The sequence below is a fragment of the Rhinichthys klamathensis genome, unplaced genomic scaffold, assembly GCF_029890125.1.
Source record: "Rhinichthys klamathensis goyatoka isolate OS25496 unplaced genomic scaffold, OSU_Roscu_1.1 h1tg000561l_1, whole genome shotgun sequence".
Lineage (NCBI taxonomy): Eukaryota > Metazoa > Chordata > Actinopteri > Cypriniformes > Leuciscidae > Rhinichthys > Rhinichthys klamathensis.
Window position 1 is genome coordinate 19,516 of NW_026607027.1, and position 20,786 is coordinate 40,301.

The 20,786-nt window shown below is 43.5% G+C and overlaps 1 protein-coding gene across 1 annotated transcript in view; it reads right to left on the minus strand.

Annotated features, from left to right (window-relative positions):
• Positions 1-20,459, minus strand: part of LOC130073786 (uncharacterized) — a 37,525-nt gene extending 17,066 nt beyond the window's left edge. The window contains exons 1-4 of the mRNA XM_056239403.1: positions 20,140-20,459; positions 14,627-14,779; positions 8,609-8,757; positions 4,121-4,261 (exon numbers count right to left, since the gene is read on the minus strand). Of these exons, the coding sequence (XP_056095378.1) occupies positions 4,121-4,261; positions 8,609-8,757; positions 14,627-14,779; positions 20,140-20,313 (617 nt within the window). The 5' untranslated portion in view covers positions 20,314-20,459. The remainder of the gene's footprint in view (positions 1-4,120; positions 4,262-8,608; positions 8,758-14,626; positions 14,780-20,139) is intronic.
• Positions 20,460-20,786: the final 327 nt, after the last annotated feature.

Here is a 20,786-nt window from a genome sequence, read left to right on the forward strand (position 1 = left end):
TCAGGTTACGGCGAAGGGTACGGCGTATGGTACGCGTCTGTGCGTATGCTACGCCGTACCTACTGCCCGCACCCGACGCAGAAGTATAAATTGGCCTTCAAAAATGTAACTACACGTCGCGACGACGCGGACCGCAAGATCTGTGATTGGTCGGCTTGGGAGCATCGCGTTTCCTCCTATGTATTTCCGGCGTGTTCTTCTGCACCGCCCGCCATTTTTAAATTCTAAGTACAGCGAAACTGTTAAAAAAAAAAAAAAAAAATTACCTTTTCCACCTCGATAAGCTCCAACTCCAACATGATCTGCTCTCTTTCAGTCGACATTGCTTGTAGTAACCTAAACTCAAAACAGCCGCGAGGAATCTTCTTCTTCTTGCCGCGAGGAATCTAAACACAGTGGAACATTAAAACCCTCCGCCGCCAACTAGCGTTTCGGCGCTGTACTGCAGAGCAACGCAGACCTAAACGCAGAAGTATAAATGCTCATGACGGCGTCGCCTACGTGCGTAGCGTACGCCGTACACTACGGCGTACACTCGACGCAGAAGTATAAATTGGCCTTTGTTTATACTCGACGCGTCCGCAAGAGCGCGAAGGTGCGCGCGGCAAAAATGACGTCATTGCGGTGTGGGCGGTCGTGCGCGTTGGGTGCGCAAGACCCCATTTCGCCTGGCGGTGTGCACGGCACTTTTTGTAACATCGCGCGCGGCGCCGCATCCGAAGATGAACGACTTCGAGCCGAATCTGGCCGAACTGGTACGTCTGTATCAGCATGTTTATGATCCTTCAGAGACATTTGCATTGATGGGCGACCATAAAAGCCTCTCATTTTGTGAATAGGAACACATTAAGCACCCAGTTTGCACTTGTCTAAAGTAACTGCTTACATTTACAAAATAAGCCTACAATAGCAGAATAAGCCCTGCTGATGAAATTAAGGTTTAAACACTCTTCAATAAGGCTTCAGTTTAGTTTACATGCAGTGAAAGTATAATAGACCTAATGCATGTATTACTCTTTTTATATGAATCAGCAATTAATAAACTACTAATAAACGGCAAACTACTTCTTCACTGCTGATTCCTGGTGGTTTAGAAGAGAATTACTCCGAGTCGCCCCCTGTCGTTTCACAGAATAGCACAATGGCGAGTGCGTCAAGTATAAACGCCTCGTCCGTTTGGAGAGGTGCGCGCGCAATCAGTGGAGACTCGCGCTCGTGCGGACGCGTCGAGTATAAACAAGGCTTTAACAAGGCTTTATGGTGTGTTCACACCGAACGCGAATTTAATTATTTGGGCGAGTAGATTACATACAAAGTCAATGCAAAGACGCGAATAGACGCATCATTCGCGCCGGGCGTTGCGAATGACGCGAATTGGGCGATGCGTTTGCCGCGAATGTCTTCCGCGCAAGTTGAAAAATTTGAACTCGAGCGAATGTTCAAGCGTCTAACTAAACGCGATAGATGCGTATTTGACGCTCTATTCGCGTTCGGTGTGAACACACCATTAGGGTTAGACCACTAGGAGGCGCCTTCTGGCCCATATATATCTGCGTCTCATATTGACGCTAAAGGGTGCCATAGGGGTGGGAGAAAAAAATCGATCCATCGATGCATCGCGATTCTCTCTCCAACGATTCTGGATCGATTCTGAGAATTCCAGAATCGATTCTGAGCTTAGTTTTTAACCAGATGTGCAATGACGTTGAGTTTGCTTTAGAAACACCCGTATTCTGCTTGCTTCCAATTCCTCACACACATACACCACTCGAACCTTCCGTAAATAATCTTTCATAAAGTTCGGAAAGGTTGAAGCGAATTACAAGGACATTCACAGGCTTCATTGCACAGGATAGCCTACGCTGTGAGAGACGCGCGCTTTCTTTGATGTTACACTTGAAGTGTGCTGTCTCGCCCGTCGGTATTTTCCTTACAAATGCTCTACGAAGTCATCATTTATGTGGTTTGGAATGCAGTGGACTTTATATTTAAAATATGAACCTCACCAACAGAAGGCTGCTTTCAATTTCAAATGCTGACGCGCGCTTTGTTTGTGAGACTGCTCGCGCATGCGGCTGTGCGACTCCGCGACTCCGTGTAGTGGTTTAATGTAGCCTACTTGTGCAAAATTAACGTAAACACAGCCAGTTATGTCTTAAGGGATTAAACGGACAGGACACACCGCGTTACTTCTTTTATTTCAAAAGAGATGCGTGCGTGAATGCAGCTTAATAGGTCTCCCGCAGTCTATGATGTCATAGTAAAAAACAACAGTAAAGATGAAGAAAAATCACTCACAGTTCTTGAATGGAACGTTCAGATAATCTATAGGCTACTGAAAGCACTTTTTGTTTGTTGTTTGTTATATTTTTCTATACTCCTTTTTATTATTTGTTATATTAGTTAGCCTATATTAGTTTAAAATTCTTAACATACAACTGTTTTAATAAAAAACAATTAATTTGTAATTATTTTTTAAAAAAGTACTTAATTACTTATGTAAACTAATGAATTAATAAGGGGGGTTGCCACGTGCGTTGGATTTAGACGAAATGTCAAAAGCGTCAGTTTATGACGCCTTGGGATGAGAACGGGCTCAGATGCTGGATATGTTTGCATGAGCTGTGCAATTCTGCACTGCAATCAAGTAATGCAACGTATTTATATAGAACTTTATACAATAGATTGCTTCACAGCAGCTTTTAATTAAACATGAGAAAACAATGTCAGTGTCTCTTTCAATTATAATTGCAACTTAAATTTCCACTATAAAGCAGCTCTCCAGAGTGTTCATTTTTTACTTGCGGACGTCTTACCTCGATTGACTAAACAGAAGAAATTAACCGTAAAAGATTTCCGGAAAAGAAAGCGGAGCCTCAGCGATATCAGGTGTTTACCAGTTGGAGTGAACTTTTCCAGAAAGTTTGCTTTGGCAAGCTGTTTTGAAATTTTGTTCGAAAAGAGGTCACACCAGTTTGCTGTTTGATTTTGCTTGAAGTATATTGGGGCCTTTAGTGTGACACCTCCCATTCAAATCAAGCCGGTTAGTGTAGCGCCAGCTTTACTGAACTTGCGGTGCAGGCTATGCGTGTCATCGCATCAACTACTTTGCTACTCTATCCAGGCACCAAGTTTGGTTAGCTCAATCTCCCTTGCCTAAGGTCTTTCGGAACGACTTGAGATGGCAGCTGCTAGTGCAAGGTTGAATCTTTGGACCAGTGTTACAAGAGACCCTGGACCAATGCATTTCAGTCTCACTGAGAGTTCTCACTTATGGTCATTTCCCAATCTCATTCTTCTATATCTTCTTCAGTCATTTCCTGTCTCTCTCAAAACATGGCAGAAATGCCAAAAATATATCTTAAAAATGATATTTGAGTGGACTACATGCAATCCTACATCAATTAACTCTATCCCTGTCAGCGTTTTTGAAAAAAGTTGCCTGCCAGCACCAGCATTTGATCATTTTCACAAAAGTTTCACAGCCCCCAGAATATGTTGTTGTATGAATATCTGGACATGCATTTTATCAAAAGAAAGAACAGGCTGTCTGCTTTTAAACAACAACAACAAAAATTCTAGCTCCATGCCTTTTTTTTTTTATCAACACTTGCATGTGGGAAAGTTTCACTAAAAAAGCAACATTTCAAGCAAAAAGCTGAGGAAAATCACGTTTTTGTCAAAGACTACACCTGGATTGGATTCAGAACGATGATAAAAACATAGATGGAGTAGATTAAGTCCATCAGCACCTCCAAAGCTTCACAATCCTATATCTCGTCCTATGTCAACATTTAATTCGGTAACATTCGGTAACATTTTGATTTATATGCTGTTTAATGTTGATGGTCGAGATTCTGTACTCGTTAAGAAGATGCCTAATACCGCCCCCCTACTGTATAATAGTGAAAACAAAATTTTGGATTGTCAAAATAGCTTTTCTTCTACTGTAACTCTGAAACCCCTGTGGCCCAGTAAGATGTCATCAGCTGAAGCTCACATTCATGAATTAATATGTGATGAAATATTAAAGCAGAAGCTATAATGGATCCCAGGAGTCACAGCAGAGAGTCACAGGTTAATGGGAAACATAAGCATCAGTGGTCATAACAGTACGTACCTCACAGAACTGTTGGTGAGAAGTGAAGCTAGCAGAGTTCCGCTCCATGAACCCAAACCACAATAACATAAACTCAAGGAAAATATTTGACTGGTCCCCACACCTCCACTCAGCAAACCTTTCAATCCTTCTTGTCCCACGCTGAGAGAGAAACAAGCAGACAGAGGATGGGTTAATTAGTAAACCTTTAAAAACACATTGAAAAAATATTTAAATAGGAAAAATACATACTAAAACCATTGAAACAAAAGGCTAAAACATTTTCCAAAGTACTGTAGCTCAAACATTGAATAGCATTGAAAGGTTCCATTCACACAGAACATGTTTTCGTGTTTAAAAACGTGAGACACAGGGTGGTGAAATGGGTGAAATAAAAACATCAAACATGTTTTTATCAAACACACCTGCCTGTAATTTTCAAGCAATCCTGAAGACATAGGGTGGTTCTCAAACGGAAGGCTGCATCCTAGTGAGGCTACGTCCTAGTCTTTCCTAGTCTAGTAGTTCAGAGGTGTAGACTAGAGTATTACTCAACATTAAACAATAGAATGATACGGTCTAGAATGTGCGCGTGGCTACGTCATAAATGTTTCTGGCAGCTGCGGTCACGGCGCGAAATTATTATTAAAATTATCATTTGAAAAATACTTTATATTAAAAAGCTTAACTGACTTTCTATTAAGGCAGTGCAAGTAATCACAACCAGCTGATTCATTTCTACCAGAAAGACTTGGGAGAATTAATACTGTGACAATGAACATTTATTACGAGCTCAGAAAGCAATCAAATTCTTTGGCGTAGGCCCCGTCCGTAACTCGCATTCAGAGGGTAAGAGGGTACGGAATCTGCGTATCCTGCCTGAAGACGAAGGCAGGGGCGCAGCCCACCCCCGGAGTAAGGAAGGATGCCGTCTGATGGTGGTGGGGTGGAAGGAGGAGAGGGCATCCTGGCGTCTTCAGGGTAGAGGGGAGAGCCCGTCTGTAGGTGATGGGAAGTATGGAGGGGAGGACCCGGCATAGAAGATTAGGGAGATGAAGGGAAAATCCCGACTGGTGGTGGATGGGGAGGATGGAGGTGGTTGAAGCGACAGCATCTGCGAACTCAGACATGAGTAAGTACCGCCCTTTTATACTGGCTATTGTTACGGGTGTGGTGCAGGCAGAGGAAGAGGCAGCAGTCAACAGGTCCAATTCAAATATAATTTACTCAAACAAAACAAGGATCACGGGAAACAGCAACACACCATACACAAACGTTACATAAACGTGAACCAACCAGGAGTGAGGGAGAACACAGGGTATACATAGACAGAGAACAGATTAGGGAAACAAGGCACAGCTGGGGCAAATGAACTAGACACAGGTGAATAAACTAAACACTAACGAGGAGCGGGAAACTGGAAACAGGACTGAACCAAATACACAAAGAACGGGGGAAACACAGGACTCAACCAAATCACAATGACGGGGGGAAACACAGGACACACATGTAACATAACGCCCCCTCCAAAAAGGCGCGTCCTCGCGCCGTATAACTTCAATAGGGGTGGGGGGGCGGGCGCCCTGGAGGCTGACGAGGGCGTGGCCTACCCTGAGCAGGAAGCCTCCAGGGCGGAGCAGGACATGCAGGAGGCCAGGGCGGAGCAGGACGTGCAGGAGGCCAGGGCGGAGCAGGACGTGCAGGAGGCCAGGGTGGAGACTTTCCCTCGGGTGGCCAGGGTGGAGACTTTCCCTCGGGTGGCCAGGGTGGAGAGGCCACTTCAGGAGGCCAGGGTGGAGAGGCCACTTCAGGTGGCCAGGGTGGAGAGGCCACTTCAGGTGGCCAGGGTGGAGAGGCCACTTCAGGTGGCCAGGGTGGAGAGGCCACTTCAGGTGGCCAGGGTGGAGAGGCCACTTCAGGTGGCCAGGGTGGAGAGGCCACTTCAGGTGGCCAGGGTGGAGAGGCCACTTCAGGTGGCCAGGGTGGAGAGGCCACTTCAGGTGGCCAGGGTGGAGAGGCCACTTCAGGTGGCCAGGGTGGAGAGGCCACTTCAGGTGGCCAGGGTGGCTTATATCCCCCCCCCAAAATTTTCTTGGGGGGAGTGACGGGTTCAGAGACAGGCTTGGGGGAACTGGACGGGACCAGCGGAGAAGGCACGGGAGGACTGGACGGGACCAGCGGAGAAGGCTCGGGAGGACTGGACGGGACCAGCAGAGAAGGCTCGGGAGGACTGGACGGGACCAGCGGAGAAGGCTCGGGAGGACTGGACGGGACCAGCGGAGAAGGCTCTGGCTCGGCAGACGCGCAGGGAAGCTCCGGCTCGGCAGGCGTGCGGGGAAGCTCCGGCTCGGCAGGCGTGCAGGGAAGCTCCGGCTCGGCAGGCGTGCAGGGAAGCTCTGGCTCGGCAGGCGTGCAGGGAAGCTCAGGCTCGGCAGGCGTGCAGGGAAGCTCAGGCTCGGCAGGGCTGCAGGGAAGCTCAGGCTCGGCAGGGCTGCAGGGAAGCTCAGGCTCGGCAGGGCTGCAGGGAAGCTCAGGCTCGGCAGGGCTGCAGGGAAGCTCAGGCTCGGCAGGGCTGCAGGGAAGCTCAGGCTCGGCAGGGCTGCAGGGAAGCTCAGGCTCGGCAGGGCTGCAGGGAAGCTCAGGCTCGGCAGGGCTGCAGGGAAGCTCAGGCTCGGCAGGGCTGGACGTGACCAGCTGTGCGGGCTTGGCTGGGCTGGACGGAACCAGCGATGAGGGCTTGGCTGGGCTGGACGGAACCAGCGGTGCGGGCTTGGCTGGGCTGGACGGAACCAGTGGTGCGGGCTTGGCTGGGCTGGATGGAACCGGCTGTGAAGGCTCGGCTGGGCTGGACGGAACCAGCGGAGAAGGCTCGGGAGGACTGGATGCATGGGCCAGAACTGATGTGTGTGTAGCCCACACACACAAAATCGCCGTAGACATCACCATCAAAGCAGTCTCCTCTTGAGTGGACTTACGTGTGGTGTGCACAGTCTCTAACGGGCAGGCGACGGGCTCAGGCTCTGGCGGGCAGGCGACGGGCTCAGGCTCTGGCGGGCAGGCGACGGGCTCAGGCTCTGGCGGGCAGGCGACGGGCTCAGGCTCTGGCGGGCAGGCGACGGGCTCAGGCTCTGGCGGGCAGGCGACGTGAAGCTGCGGTGCAGGCTGCTCTGAACGGACGGTCTCTGGCTGGACGGTCTCTGGCTGGACGGATGTTACCGTGAGGGATGAACCACAGACCCAAAGCGCCCTGTCCAGAAACTCCGAGAATGGTAGATGTAGGTCATCGAGCAACAGTATCTGGGCTAAGGGATCATCCAAACCTCTCCAGAACCGCTGTTTAAGGAAATCTTCCTCCCAGTATACGTCCTGGTGCAGGTGAAGATATACCTCTGTGAATTCCTCCAGTGAGGCCCCATTTTGGTCAAAGAGGAAAGCCTCCATCTGGTCGTCCATTTTTGTGGTCGGTTCTTCTGTTACGGGTGTGGTGCAGGCAGAGGAAGAGGCAGCAGTCAACAGGTCCAATTCAAATATAATTTACTCAAACAAAACAAGGATCACGGGAAACAGCAACACACCATACACAAACGTTACATAAACGTGAACCGACCAGGAGTGAGGGAGAACACAGGGTATACATAGACAGAGAACAGATTAGGGAAACAAGGCACAGCTGGGGCAAATGAACTAGACACAGGTGAATAAACTAAACACTAACGAGGAGCGGGAAACTGGAAACAGGACTGAACCAAATACACAAAGAACGGGGGAAACACAGGACTCAACCAAATCACAATGACGGGGGGAAACACAGGACACACATGTAACAGCTATAAGGATATAATTGGATAATAAGAAGGCAATACATGACACGAACGATTGAGTCTTCCTGGCAGAACTTGCGTTGGGCTTCATTTTCTAATAATTATTTTGTGTACATTTGGAATGTGTACAAAGGATTGTAGGTGATTGGAGGATGCGATGGATAGACTTGATGCATCCTTCAAAATAAGCCAAATGAAGGAATGCAGAATAAAGGAATGCCTTCAAAGGATCCTTAAAATTGAGATGGCCTCAAATAGGGTGCTATTTGAGGAGACGGCCAATTGTAGTGGTGTCCGAAACCATAGTGGACATTTTTGAGTGCACTCATACAATCCCACATTGCACCACAATAACGAATGTACAGCCGATGTACGCTCAACAGCTGTCGGAATTCACTCACTCATTTTCATTCACTCCTTCAAGTAAACAGTATTAGTGGACTAACGTAGGGAATAGTGAATGAGGGTTTAGGGGGCGTTTTCGGATTCAGCCAAGCACTCATAAGTTAAGTTAAAGCACCCATAAGATTTTTCAAGTGTGTTTATTAGGGATGGAGATAAACTCTGTAGGACAGTGACCCTCGGGGATCTAAGTTGCCCATCTCTGATGAACACTGTGATTGACAAACTGGAATGACAAAGCGCATTTGAGGACATTCACACAATACACAATCAGATGTCCTCTCACCGTGTATAGTCCAGGCAGAGTGTGGTGAGGTAGCTGATGCCTGAAGCCTTGCCCAATCTTTCCAGAGACCATTCAGTCAGTTTGCAATCAAGCAGTTCTAGTGATCTGAAAGGATAAACTGTCCTCCCTCTTTTCTCCAAAAGAAGACACTGCCAGAACAAACAGATGGGATGGTGAAATGCACAATTTTCCATGTGTTAAATTTACAATCATGGATTTTACAATTACTATTATGTTGCACACACAGAGTCAACTGAACATTACAACAATGCCCTGACAACCACCCATAACACTTTAGCATTGTGATAGTGAGTTTTGCACAGGCAGACAACACTCACTTTTTCTTCAGAATATACAAATTTGGGTAATTTAATCAGTGCTACTTTGTTTCATACTTCTTTTAATATACAACTGATTATTATACAACATAAAGACAACATAATAGCACAATTTCCACCACAGTCCAAGAGATTAAAGGCTGGTTTGTGCACTCACAGACACTGCTAAGCAGTTGGGAAGATGTCACTCAAACTGGTTTACTAAAATAAATAGCTTAGTATAACAGAGATCAAAGCTGCAGTTCTTGACAAAGCTGCTGTGTGTAATCTCTTTCTAACTGCGAGAAAGAGTAATTCCATTGAGATATCATTCTTACCCTACATATAAAGCTCCCCTTGAACATCATTCCATAGATTAGTGATGATCTAAAGCAGAAAAAAATCTCCCAGAATCTCATCAACATCTTAAAAATGAGGACCTCTTATAGAAGTACTTATTGTTATAACCGTCTGACCGGCACATATAAATCTGTGTATGTGCCAAATTTATATGTCAGGGTTGTCCTAACAGCATTTAAGTGCAGAACTTCAATTGCATGCTTCTCCACCATATTGTTTTCCTTACATTCTTTGTCTGCAGGTCTGGAAAAATATGGTAGTGATTTTCGCAGCATCAAAGCTGTTCTGGAAGTAAATCTCACCCTTTAATAGGACAGATTTTTCCGATTTATATGAGCTAAAGTGTGAACATGTTGCTCCTGGAAGGGAATAAAAATGGGTGTGGACCACAGGATAATAAATAGCCATAATATGAAAACATGAAAACATCTAAACTAAGTCTTCAAGTTCTAAGTTGGAACTAAAAATCTAAAGGACAATGACACAGCCTGATCTACATTATATGCTAGGCTATTTTCAGGCCCAAAGCAAGGATGAATAATTGTATGACAATGCATGTTGGCTTCAAACTAAGTGTTTGTTGATAGGACTACATACTGTATCAGTTCTGAATGAAAAAATGTTTGTTTATGATGTGTTGTCATCTCTCAGGTTTCTTTCAAGTTCCTACAGAAGTTACAAGCCTTATATTGCTGGAAAAATAATCAAAAGTTTTGGCAGTAGCCGAGTAAATCCCCTGATTTTAATTAGGCTTTAGCCTCAGAGGTATTGTGGTTCTTGTTGAAAACACAAGCCAGTAGTTGACTGCCAATGGCCTCTCAAACTAGAAAAGCCTCGCCACAATGATAATAAGAACTGTTTTCTAAATCCAAAAGAGAACAGATGTGTCTCTAAAACAAAACAACAGTTAACAATTTCAGTTGCTTCTGGTTCATGCAAAATTTTAATCAAACATGGCAATTTGGTGTGTGGAACACAAAAGGAGACATTTTAAATAATATACTGATTTCTCTTTGCCATGCAGTTGCAATGAAAGGGGACTGGAGCTTGAAAAGGAATGCCATAGCATCACAAAAGTATCATGAAAGTGATACATAAGACTTATATTTAATTCTGTTTAATTTTTCATTGCGAATGTTTCATTTTTCACTTCGATAATGATGTGGAAATGCACAGACAAAAAGAATGTGATTAATGAAAAGGGAGAGAGAGAAAGCAAGTACATGTAACACATAAAGCCAAAATGTTTTGCAACAAAATGCCGAGATGACAGAAAACATTCAGAGTTCTGGAACCTGAAATTGTTGTGTAATTCAAAACTCTTTCCAGAGCTAAACTGATCTGGTGTTAAGATAAAATGTTAACAGTTATGGCTCATTACCATTTACTGCAGAAATAAAAGACATATATCTTACTGTGAGTGATGTGACCAAACAAACTTTTTTTTTTTGCACAGAAAGGTTTGGTTTGAATTGCAGCAGGCTTGGCTTCCCTGGAGGACTCTTTCCCTCTCTTGTGTTGTGGAACAAGCATCCAACAAGACTAAATGATTTCCATAACTGCCAATCACAAAACGTCTCAGGTTACGACTGTAACCCTAGTTCCCTGAGTAGGGAACGAGACGATGCATCAATGACGCTTTGGGAACGCCCCTGCGTGATTGTGTTTGAAGCACATGTGTCAACTAGTCCTATGGCGAGAATGAGCGTCACGGGATAAAAGCAAGGATAAAAGCACATCCGGTCTAGCTTCGAAAAAGGCAGAAGCAAGTCGATCACAGGGATGTAGGTAGTATGGCAAGGTGAAGCATCGTCTCGTTCCCTACTCAGGGAACTAGGGTTACAGTCGCAACCTGAGATGTTCCCTTTCGAGGGAATGCCCGAACGCCATACAGCCAAGAACCTGTCGTGTTAAACTGTCACGACATGAGAACTCTGGACCCCGGGGTATCCATGTCTAGGTCATAAAATCTGACAAACGTAAGCGGCAAAGACCAGTCAGCTGCATCACAAACTTCTTGAATGGACACCCCAGAAATTAGGGCCTTGGAGGCCGCCATACCCCTAGTAGAATGGGCTCTAGTGGCCAAATGTGAAGGCTGGCCCAGAACCTCATATGCAAGAGAGATAGCCTCGACTATCCACTTTCTAACCATCTGCTTGGATGCAGGAAGGCCTTTCTTAGGGGGCCCAAAGCATACCAATAATTGACCAGACTTTCTCCACTGGGCAGATCTGTAGACATAAGTATCCAGTGCTCTGACTGGACAGATGAGGTTCAGTTTCTCCTGGTCTAAATCCTTGAAGGGAGGAGGACAGAACGCCTGCAGTACGATAGGCCGTGGTGCATTGGTTGGAACCTTAGGTACGTAACCGGGTTTAGGATAGAGGAACGCTTTGACCATCCCTGGTGCAAACTCAAGGCATGAAGGAGATACCGACAGGGCCTGGAGATCTCCTGCTCTTTTTAGTGAGGAAATAGCTAGAAGGAACACAGTTTTGAGGGTCAGAATTTTTTCTGAAACAGACTCGAGAGGCTCAAAGGGAGCGACAGATAGACTGATAGACAACCTCGGTTGAGAGACCAGAGTCTATGAGTCGGGCCCCCTCAGAGGCCAGACCCACAGGTTGAATGTTTCTGGGATAGAAGGTTCTTCCTGACCGGCAGCTCCAGAGAAGAGCCGTCGAGAAGGGATATTAGGTTCGAGAACCACACTCGGCTTGGCCAGTACACAGCTACTAACAGAACACTCACTCCATCCTGGCGGACCTTCTCCAGAACTCCTGGGAGCAGAGCGATCGGGGGAAATCCATACGGACGTAGCCTCGGCCAAGTCTGCACCATTGCATCCAGACCCAGTGGGGCTGGATGCGTGAGAGAAAACCAAAGTGGACAGTGCGTTGTATCCTGAGACGCGAACAGATCCACCTGTGCCTGGCCATAAACTCCCCAAATGTGCTCCACCACCTCGGTGTGGAGCCTCCATTCTCCGGCCCTCAGCCCTTGTCTCGACAGGACCTGAACGCAGACCCCCTTGATGATTTATCGGGGAAAACCCCTTGGTCTTGAGCCACCACTAGAGGGGCCTCATGTACAGCAGGCCGAACTGTATAATGTTGGACACGGCTGCCATCAGACCCAACAGCCTTTGAAACTGTTTTACAGTGAGTGACTGGCCTAGCTTTATCTCTTTTACAACTGTGAGGATCGAAGCGACACGCGCAGGCGAATCTCAACCCCAATTTTTTCATATGCGCGAGAATATTTCTTCATATGTCTCGGCAGCAGTGGGGCCCAAGCCACAGGGAACGCTCACTTGAACACCCTCCTCGAAGAGTGACAAGCGAGAGTGGAGCGTGCGAAGCGGCAGCCTCTCACAATGCTCAAAATCAGCCACCTCGAAGGCTGACAGAGCATGCTCCGCTCCCAAACACATCACACAAAGTTCGTGTGTATCTCCACCCGTGATGTAACGAGGGCAAGGAGAAGCACACAACTTGTAAGACTGTTTGGACGCCATAACATCTTAGATTGAGCTGTATATATATATCGTGACAGACAACAATAAATAAAACAGACAGTTTGTAACACAGAGTGCTTGCTGAGGCACAGAAGCTAGCGCGGTTCTAAACCGGATGTGCTTTTATCAGAGGTGGGAGTAAGTCACTAAATGCAAGTCTCAAGTCAAGTCCAAGTCTTAACATTGCAAGTCAAAGTCAAGTCAAGTCATTCTGTTGTAAGGGTCAAGTCAAGTCAAGTCAAGTCAAGTCAAGTCAAGTCATCCTCTTTGTCAAGTCAAGTCAAGTCGCAACTTAGTCATCAAGTCATACCAAGTCGCACACAGGCTAGTTTTACACATTTTTTAACTGTGGGACTTTTATTACTTATTTAGACACAGAGGGCTGATGGGTTACAAAAATAAATAAATTAACTTGTGTGTAATAAATAAATTAGCATTAAGAAGCACTTTAAATGCTCTAAAATAAAAAATAAATTAAATGAACACAAGTAAACAAGAATTAATACAACTTTTCCCATCTTGTAAAAAAAAACTAAAAAGATATTGCATTCTAAATTAGTACTGTATGCCAAAGTTTATGTTCTTACTCTAAACATCCATGTGATTTGATCCCATAACACAAAATATTATATGGAAATTTTAAGAAAACAAATCTGATAATTTAAATGATTTAAACCCGACTTTTTTTAATACGTGGGTCGTTATAACTGACGTTCTCAACTACTTTCTTTATTACTTTCTCCCGCCCGCAACATTTATGTTTTGTCCCGCCCCCGCCCGCAAAAATACTTTTTTTCTGTAGCCTACCTCCAAATACTTTTAAGTTAGCCTACGTGTCGCCACCATACACATGAGCATAAATGCTCCTGATAAATTATTTGTTATTAAAGCATTAACACACAAACCACTGTTAGACATAAAAGCAAGCAGCTCCTGCGTCCATGGTTTGGCATGACTGCGCGCCCTAATTCCTAAAAAGCTGACATCAGTTCATCGCGATCTCACACATCTCTGTTATTATCAATGAAGCTTTCATAATATATACACTTTGTTTGTTATAATTCGAGAATTTGCCAGCATACAGAATTCAGCACTGAACAAAAAGTCCGTTTTGAGCGGTGAGCGAAGTCTATCGTAAATGCTTCTGATTGGCCATTGCGTTCCTAGAAATCAACACATATGTCTGTGATTGGCTACATCGCTCAACGCTGCAAACATGTTAGAAATAGAAACATCTGGCCTGTAAATCGTTTCTATTTTGTTTTAGTTGTTCTTATTGCTTTTCTGCAACAGATGAATAAAAATGTATTAGTTTTTATGTTTTATTCATAGATATTTCTAGTTTGCGGGAGTCCCGCGAATCGTTTTATTCTCCCTCAACCCGCACACACAGAGTGTATTACCGCCCGCGCTCCCTCTTATGACGAATAAAAAATACACAATAATTGAAAAAAAATTTTTTTTCCTCAAGTCATTTCAAGTAAATAGGCACAAGTCCGAGTCAAGTCTAAAGTCACAAGGAGCAAGTCTAAAGTCAAGCCGAGTCTTTTCAGAGATCTAGTCAAGTAAGTCTCAAGTCCAGAAAATTGCGACTCGAGTCTGACTCGAGTCAAGTCATATGACTCGAGTCTCCCACCACTGGCTTTTATCCTTTCCTGGTCATGACATCACCCGCCCGTGAAGCTCATTCTCGCCATTGGACTAGTTGACACATGTGCTTTAGATGCAATCACGCAGGGGCGTTTCCAAAGCGTCTTCGACGCATCGCGAGTTCCCTTGAAAGGGAACTAGGATCTATAGTAAAGTGGGATCAGTGCTCACCAGCTCAACTATATCTTTTTGCTTCAGAGACAGACTCCAGATGTGGAATTCTTGTGCATGTGTGTAACGCTCATTTCGTATAGCCATTAACAGAGGCTGAAGGCTGGGCAGAATAGCGTCTGAGGGCCTGCAATCTGGAAATGACAGCGTTATCTACAAGGAAGGGAGAGGAACAGACAGAAACAGTGAGTGAGAAGGAGATGCATGCAGTAGACATTTTTAACAAAACATTTATATAAAGGAAGTCTGGGAACACATTTAGCATATTTTCTTTACCCTCACCATGTCCCTTTAGGGGCTCCGTAGCCTTTTTTATTTTTTTATTGTGACATACTAAGACACCTGAACTGAATTCCAACTGAATTATTGTAATACAAAAAAAAAAAAACCAACAACATTTCTTATGACTGTAATGAACAAAAAGCAATGTAAAGTAAAACTGTCAGGGTCCTGGCCTGTGCGTATGGTTAAACCTAGTTCTTGTCGTCAATTTGATCGTTTCTAGCTCTAGTGTATCCTTTTGCTTTTTTCAAGTGTATCCTTTTGCTTTTTTTCATGAAGCACTGAGGCTTTCCCGTGAATGTTTCAGGAAAAGATTCGAAGCATCAAGAGTGTCGAAAACAGCGCCATCTTGTGGCAGGTCACATTTATAGCAGCCATGTTTATGAGCAGCTGAGACAGCATCATTGTTTTATCCATTAAGCACAAATTAAATAGCCTGGCTCCGCCCTCCTACGCACTTCCGCTCAATTTCATTTTCCTTCAGTACTACGTCTGGGATTCTGCTGTAGACTTTGGTTTTCTCCGATCAATTTTTTGTAGGGCCAATCAGCGAACAGAGGGAGTGGCTGAGAACGATGACGTTGTGCGTTATTTTGAGTTGTAGTTCAGTAATGGCAGCGGAGAAAGATGCGAGCGAAGCCATTTGGTCCGTTGTAGCAATGCTGCCGAATATTAAGAAGTTAAAGCCGGAGCAAGAACAATCTTTGCTTAGTTTTGTTTTGGCCATGATGTTGTGGCCCTCCTCCCCACGGGGTTCGACATACATCACGAGCAAACGTTAGCGATTGGTGGCAGATCCAAAGTGACTCTGGGCATATCCAATAGTTTTAGACTTCAATAGAGTACCCGCCTACAAGGAAGTTAACGATTGTCAATGGAGCGGTGCCAGACTCTCTGTACAAATGAAATGTACGAGAGTCTGGTAGAACCAGGCTACAAATTAAAGCCTGACAACGCTAAATGTTCAGTTTTCTGATCATATAATTAAAGGCACACCGCGGAACTTTTGGCCACTAGTGGCGCTCGACCTGTAACTTTCACGTCTAGCGTCCCTAGAGGCCACAAGCTCCGCAGCACTGTCGCAAAAGTCAACAAACAGTCAACCGGTCAGCCCATAGACAGTGGGTCAGCCTCCCGTGTCTTTAGATTGTGTGTGCTTGCAGTGTTTGAGGCGGGCAGCCTTGCCGCGCTCGATTCCCTTATAGCAGTCTGCTGAGAGAGAGCGAGCGGGGCGAGCCCCATGGGGCTTAGTGCTAACATGTCTGTGAGTGAATGTGGGCGCGGGACGGCGGGCACATTTACTGCACTAAAAACACCGTCGGCCTGAGCTGACTGTAACTTATGTATGTTGGTTTCGTTTTACAGAAACCGTGGGACATGTTGTGTGTAGCGTTTGTGGGAACGTTCACTACATTTAATGTACATTTGACATGAGTCGACTATTGTGCGAGCCCTGCACTGTGGCGGGCTGTGTTTGTGTGTAGAAATGAACAATGGGCTGTGGGCATTTTATTACACTCATAATACCATCGGCTGTGGCCGGAATACCAGAAAATACTACACTACTTATATGATTTATCTGGGTCACCTTGGAAACGGCATTTGCGTGCAGGCAAGCGTCAGCATCGGTCGGGCACCCCTCCTCCTCCTGTAGCTCACGCCAGCGAGCGAACGCTGGACCAATGGTGATCCTCGTCCTGGCTTTTCATTTGTCACTATGCTTTTTCTTTCTTTTTTTTAGTGTCCTCTGACAAAACCTTTGCCTTCTTCCTTGTAGCTGTTGGTTCGGCCATGACGAAAACATACAGACGGCAATCAAACGCGAGTTGAGCTCTCACGTCAGAATCTGAGGAAGTTGTGGGTGGTGGGGGAAGTGACGTATGCCGTAAAGCGGTTGAATTTTGTAGTTCTTTTTGTGCTCGGGTTCCTACCCGAAACCCGAAGTTACATAGTGCTAGGAAAAGCGATACAGACACCTTCAGGCTACGACAGACGTGTCATTCAACCTATTGTAAGTCGATGTACCATCTCAATGGGTTTTGGTAATATATTATAAAGGTTGAAAAGTTCCACAGTGTGCCTTTAAGATATTAAAGTGTGGCAATAAATTAAAAGTAACAATTATATTAAAACTAATTATAAAAATACCAACAGAGTTGCTTGATGCAAGTAAATGTTGGTCTAATTATTTTATGGTTTCTATGCTGTTTATGTGTCAGAATATATGATCATGTAGCATATAGGCTATAGGCTTATTTATATATTTTTTTTAAATAGTAAATGGACTTAAACTTCCAAAAACATGTAAAGTAGTGGCCTGGAGTGGGGTGAAACATTCCGACATGCAAAGTGAAGCATTCACGTGACTGGAAAGAAAGTGAGGCTTCGTTTTTCGTTGTTTACGTGTTTCTCTGAAAACAATACGCGCTCCGGCACGGAGCTTCATGAGAAATTGCGCAGCGTACTCGATACGCGCTTTGAAGCTTCAGTGTCAAATGTATCACTACAGTCTTGTTCTAGTTAGTTTTTCTCTTTTGTTTTTCTCTTTTGATTTCTACTCTAGATTATCATGTCAGTATCTAGTTTCTAGTTCCCTGTAAGTTTGTTCTTGTTTTACTTTTTAATTGCAAGTTTCAGTCATTTTGTTCCTAGTTTTCTTTTCTTTTCTTTTCTTTTGCTTCTCTAGTCATTGTTCTGTCTCAGTCTTTATTTTTATATTTTATATTTAATTACTGTTCATCTCTTGTTCATTGTGAGTCTTGTTTGTCCCTGCATCCTGAGATTTCCTGGCCACTGACCCTCACTGCCTGGCAGCTAGACTGTGGAAGCAGTCTGATACTCAAGTGTCAAGCCTGGTTCTGGCCTGTCTACAGTCTTGTCAATAAAACATCACTGCTCATTCTGCGTGTGGGTCCTCTCTCTCTTGCAGAACCATTTTACTTTTGGAAATTGGAAAAGAATGCTCCTTTTGTAATAATATTGAGGAGGTGTTTTGTCATTTGTTTTCTGATTGTCTACATTTTGGAAATCCTGTTTTTATTTTAGCATTGTCTTAATCTTTTTTTTTAAAGATAAAATATGAAATAAGTATTTGTTGTTACAAGCATGAAGTCAAAAGTATGGACAATTTTGTAATATTTCTGAATGGAAAATTCTTTCTTTAAAAATCCCCTATAAGGCTTTATAATTAACTTTTTTTTAATGAAGTCGTTATGGCTGTGTAAAATATAAAATGTATGTAGGCCTACTATGGTAAAGTAGGCCTACTATAAATCTGTAATGGTTTTTTTAAACCCCATTTTTGAAGTTACAGACTTTGGTGCCTGTTTTTATGTAAAAATGTTATGTTCTTTAAAAGAGCCTATTAGTTAGACCTGTACAGAGCATGTAGCTGCTATATGAAAGCGAGGCTTATGGAAGCAAATAAGAGACATAACTATTTGAAATTTAACAGCCACTGAATACTTAGTTTTGAAATATTTTATTTTGAAAAACATTTATCTCAATTTATTTCCTCTGAATTCACCCCATTGAAATTATTTTACTTTGGAAACCATGTATCTGAATTTATTTGTTTATTTGTTTTGTTTAAAAACCTGAATATCGATTTTAATATTTTTCAATGCTCACAAATTCAGATACAAAAAAAAAAAAATCAACTTACAGAATTTCAGATAAAATAGATTCAGGTTGATCAAATTCGACTGCTTAAATTCAGATCTCAAATTCAACTGCTCAAATTCAGATCTCAAATTCGACTGCTCAAATTCAGATCGAAAAATTCCAGTTAAATATTCACATGGTAACATCCGGGCTACCCAGGATAGGCCACGCCCACACCGGGGGGAAAGCAATCCAACCGTCTCTATTGATTTGCGTTGCGAGAGGCTGCCTCCTTGTCATTTATGACACAAAAAACAAAACAATGTCTAAAAGCTGTTGTGAGACAAGGTGTACAGCAAACAAGCAAAATAACCCAGAAATTATTTTTTATACGCTGTCGACCCCAAAAACGGTTTGTTTTTCAGGACATAAAAGTGGATCAATTGAGAAAGAGCGCAACTATTTCTCGAACTACTCTGAGAGAACTACGCCCCTCCCCATATAGCACTGTAACGCGACATGATATTGTAAAAAAAAAAAAAAAAAAATCATAGTTTTAACCATGTCGATTGCTTATTTCACCACCCTATGTGAACCTGAGAAGAGGAGATACCCATTCTTCCTGCTGATGCTTCACGTCTTATTGCCTGAAGCCTATCTACTTTTGTCTCATTAAAGGCTGGCTTTACCGGTTCGGAAGCTTATAAAACTGTATTTCTGTTGTGTTTTTTTTTAGCTTATTTGCTGAACACCTTGTCACACAGCAGCTTTTATGCATTTTTCTGTCTTTTGTTATATGTTATTATAAGGAGGCAGCCTCTCGCAATGCAAAGTCAATGGAGACGGTTGGATTGTTCCGCCCCGCTTTGGGCGTGGCTTAAATACGCTCTGTCTCTACACAGGCTCAGCTGTTTTTCCTATCATGGGTAGCCCGGATGTTACCATGTGAATATTTAACTTGAATTTTTCGATCTGAATTTGAGCAGTCGAATTTGAGATCTGAATTTGAGCAGTCGAATTTGAGATCTGAATTTAAGCAGTCGAATTTGATCAACCTGAATCTATTTTATCTGAAATTCTGTAAGTTGATTTTTTTTTATCTGAATTTGTGAGCATTGAAAAATATTAAAATCGAAATTCAAGTTTTTAAACAAAACAAATAAATTCAGATACATGGTTTCCAAAGTAAAATAATTTCAATGGGGTGAATTCAGAGCAAATAAATTCAGATTAAGGTTTTTCAAAATAAAATATTTCAAAACTAAGTATTCAGTGGCTGTTAAATTTCAAATAGTTATGTCTCTTATTTGCTTCCATAGAGGCTGTGAGGAATAGACTTACCGTGTTTTCAATGGCATCCGCTGTAAAAAGCTGTATAAACCTCCTAATTCACTTATAATTTTCCACAGCTCATGTTGTCAGGAGTTTTTGGCTACTAAAATTTATTGGAAATATATTTTTGCAGTGTTTCGTCAGCAGTACACTATATAAAAACACATTAAATAACAGTAACGTTACAAAGATGTTACGTTAGGCCTAAGTTAGATGTCTTTCCCTCGCAGCCTCGCTTTCATTATTACAAATCAAAGATTTTCTAAGTTTATTAACCGTTTCCCTCCGTAAAATACCTTTTTGAGATGTTGCTGTTTGTCGATGTGGTGAAGGATGTCCTGTTTGAGCACTGCACTGGGACAGCTGTCATTCTGCATGCAGTGATGCTCATATCTTGTCCAGAGCGCGCGGAGCTGCAGCACCACTGCATCATCGACGGCACTCGATCTTCCAGAATGAGCCTTTTGCATTATGATTAGAAAATTAATTTATTCAAAGCATTTAATGTGTTAATGTCAAAGTTTTTCCAAAGAGTTAAACGCATTCAAACATATTTATCGGCAGGTTATCAACTTTGTTTTGGAACGTGTCAGCGTTCTCCAGAGCCCTCTGTCTGTTGCCGTAGCAACAGCAAAGCCAAACAACACGCTGCTAGATCCTCCCTCTTACCCTGGCCTGGAAGAAGTCACTCTTTATAATAGGTAAAAAGTTATCTGGTCTGTTGTTCATTTTTTAGATGAGGAAGGTAATTTTATGAATCACAGGACTTTCTGTGAAAAGTATAATTTTTCAATGATCACAATAATGGCACTTTCTGTGATTCTAAATTGAAGCAACAGTAGGCCTACATTTGTTTTTTGACTGTATAATTTGTAGAACCTTTTTGACATGTATGAGTGGCTTAAAATTACACATAATTTGATTTCTTCATTTTCGAAAAATT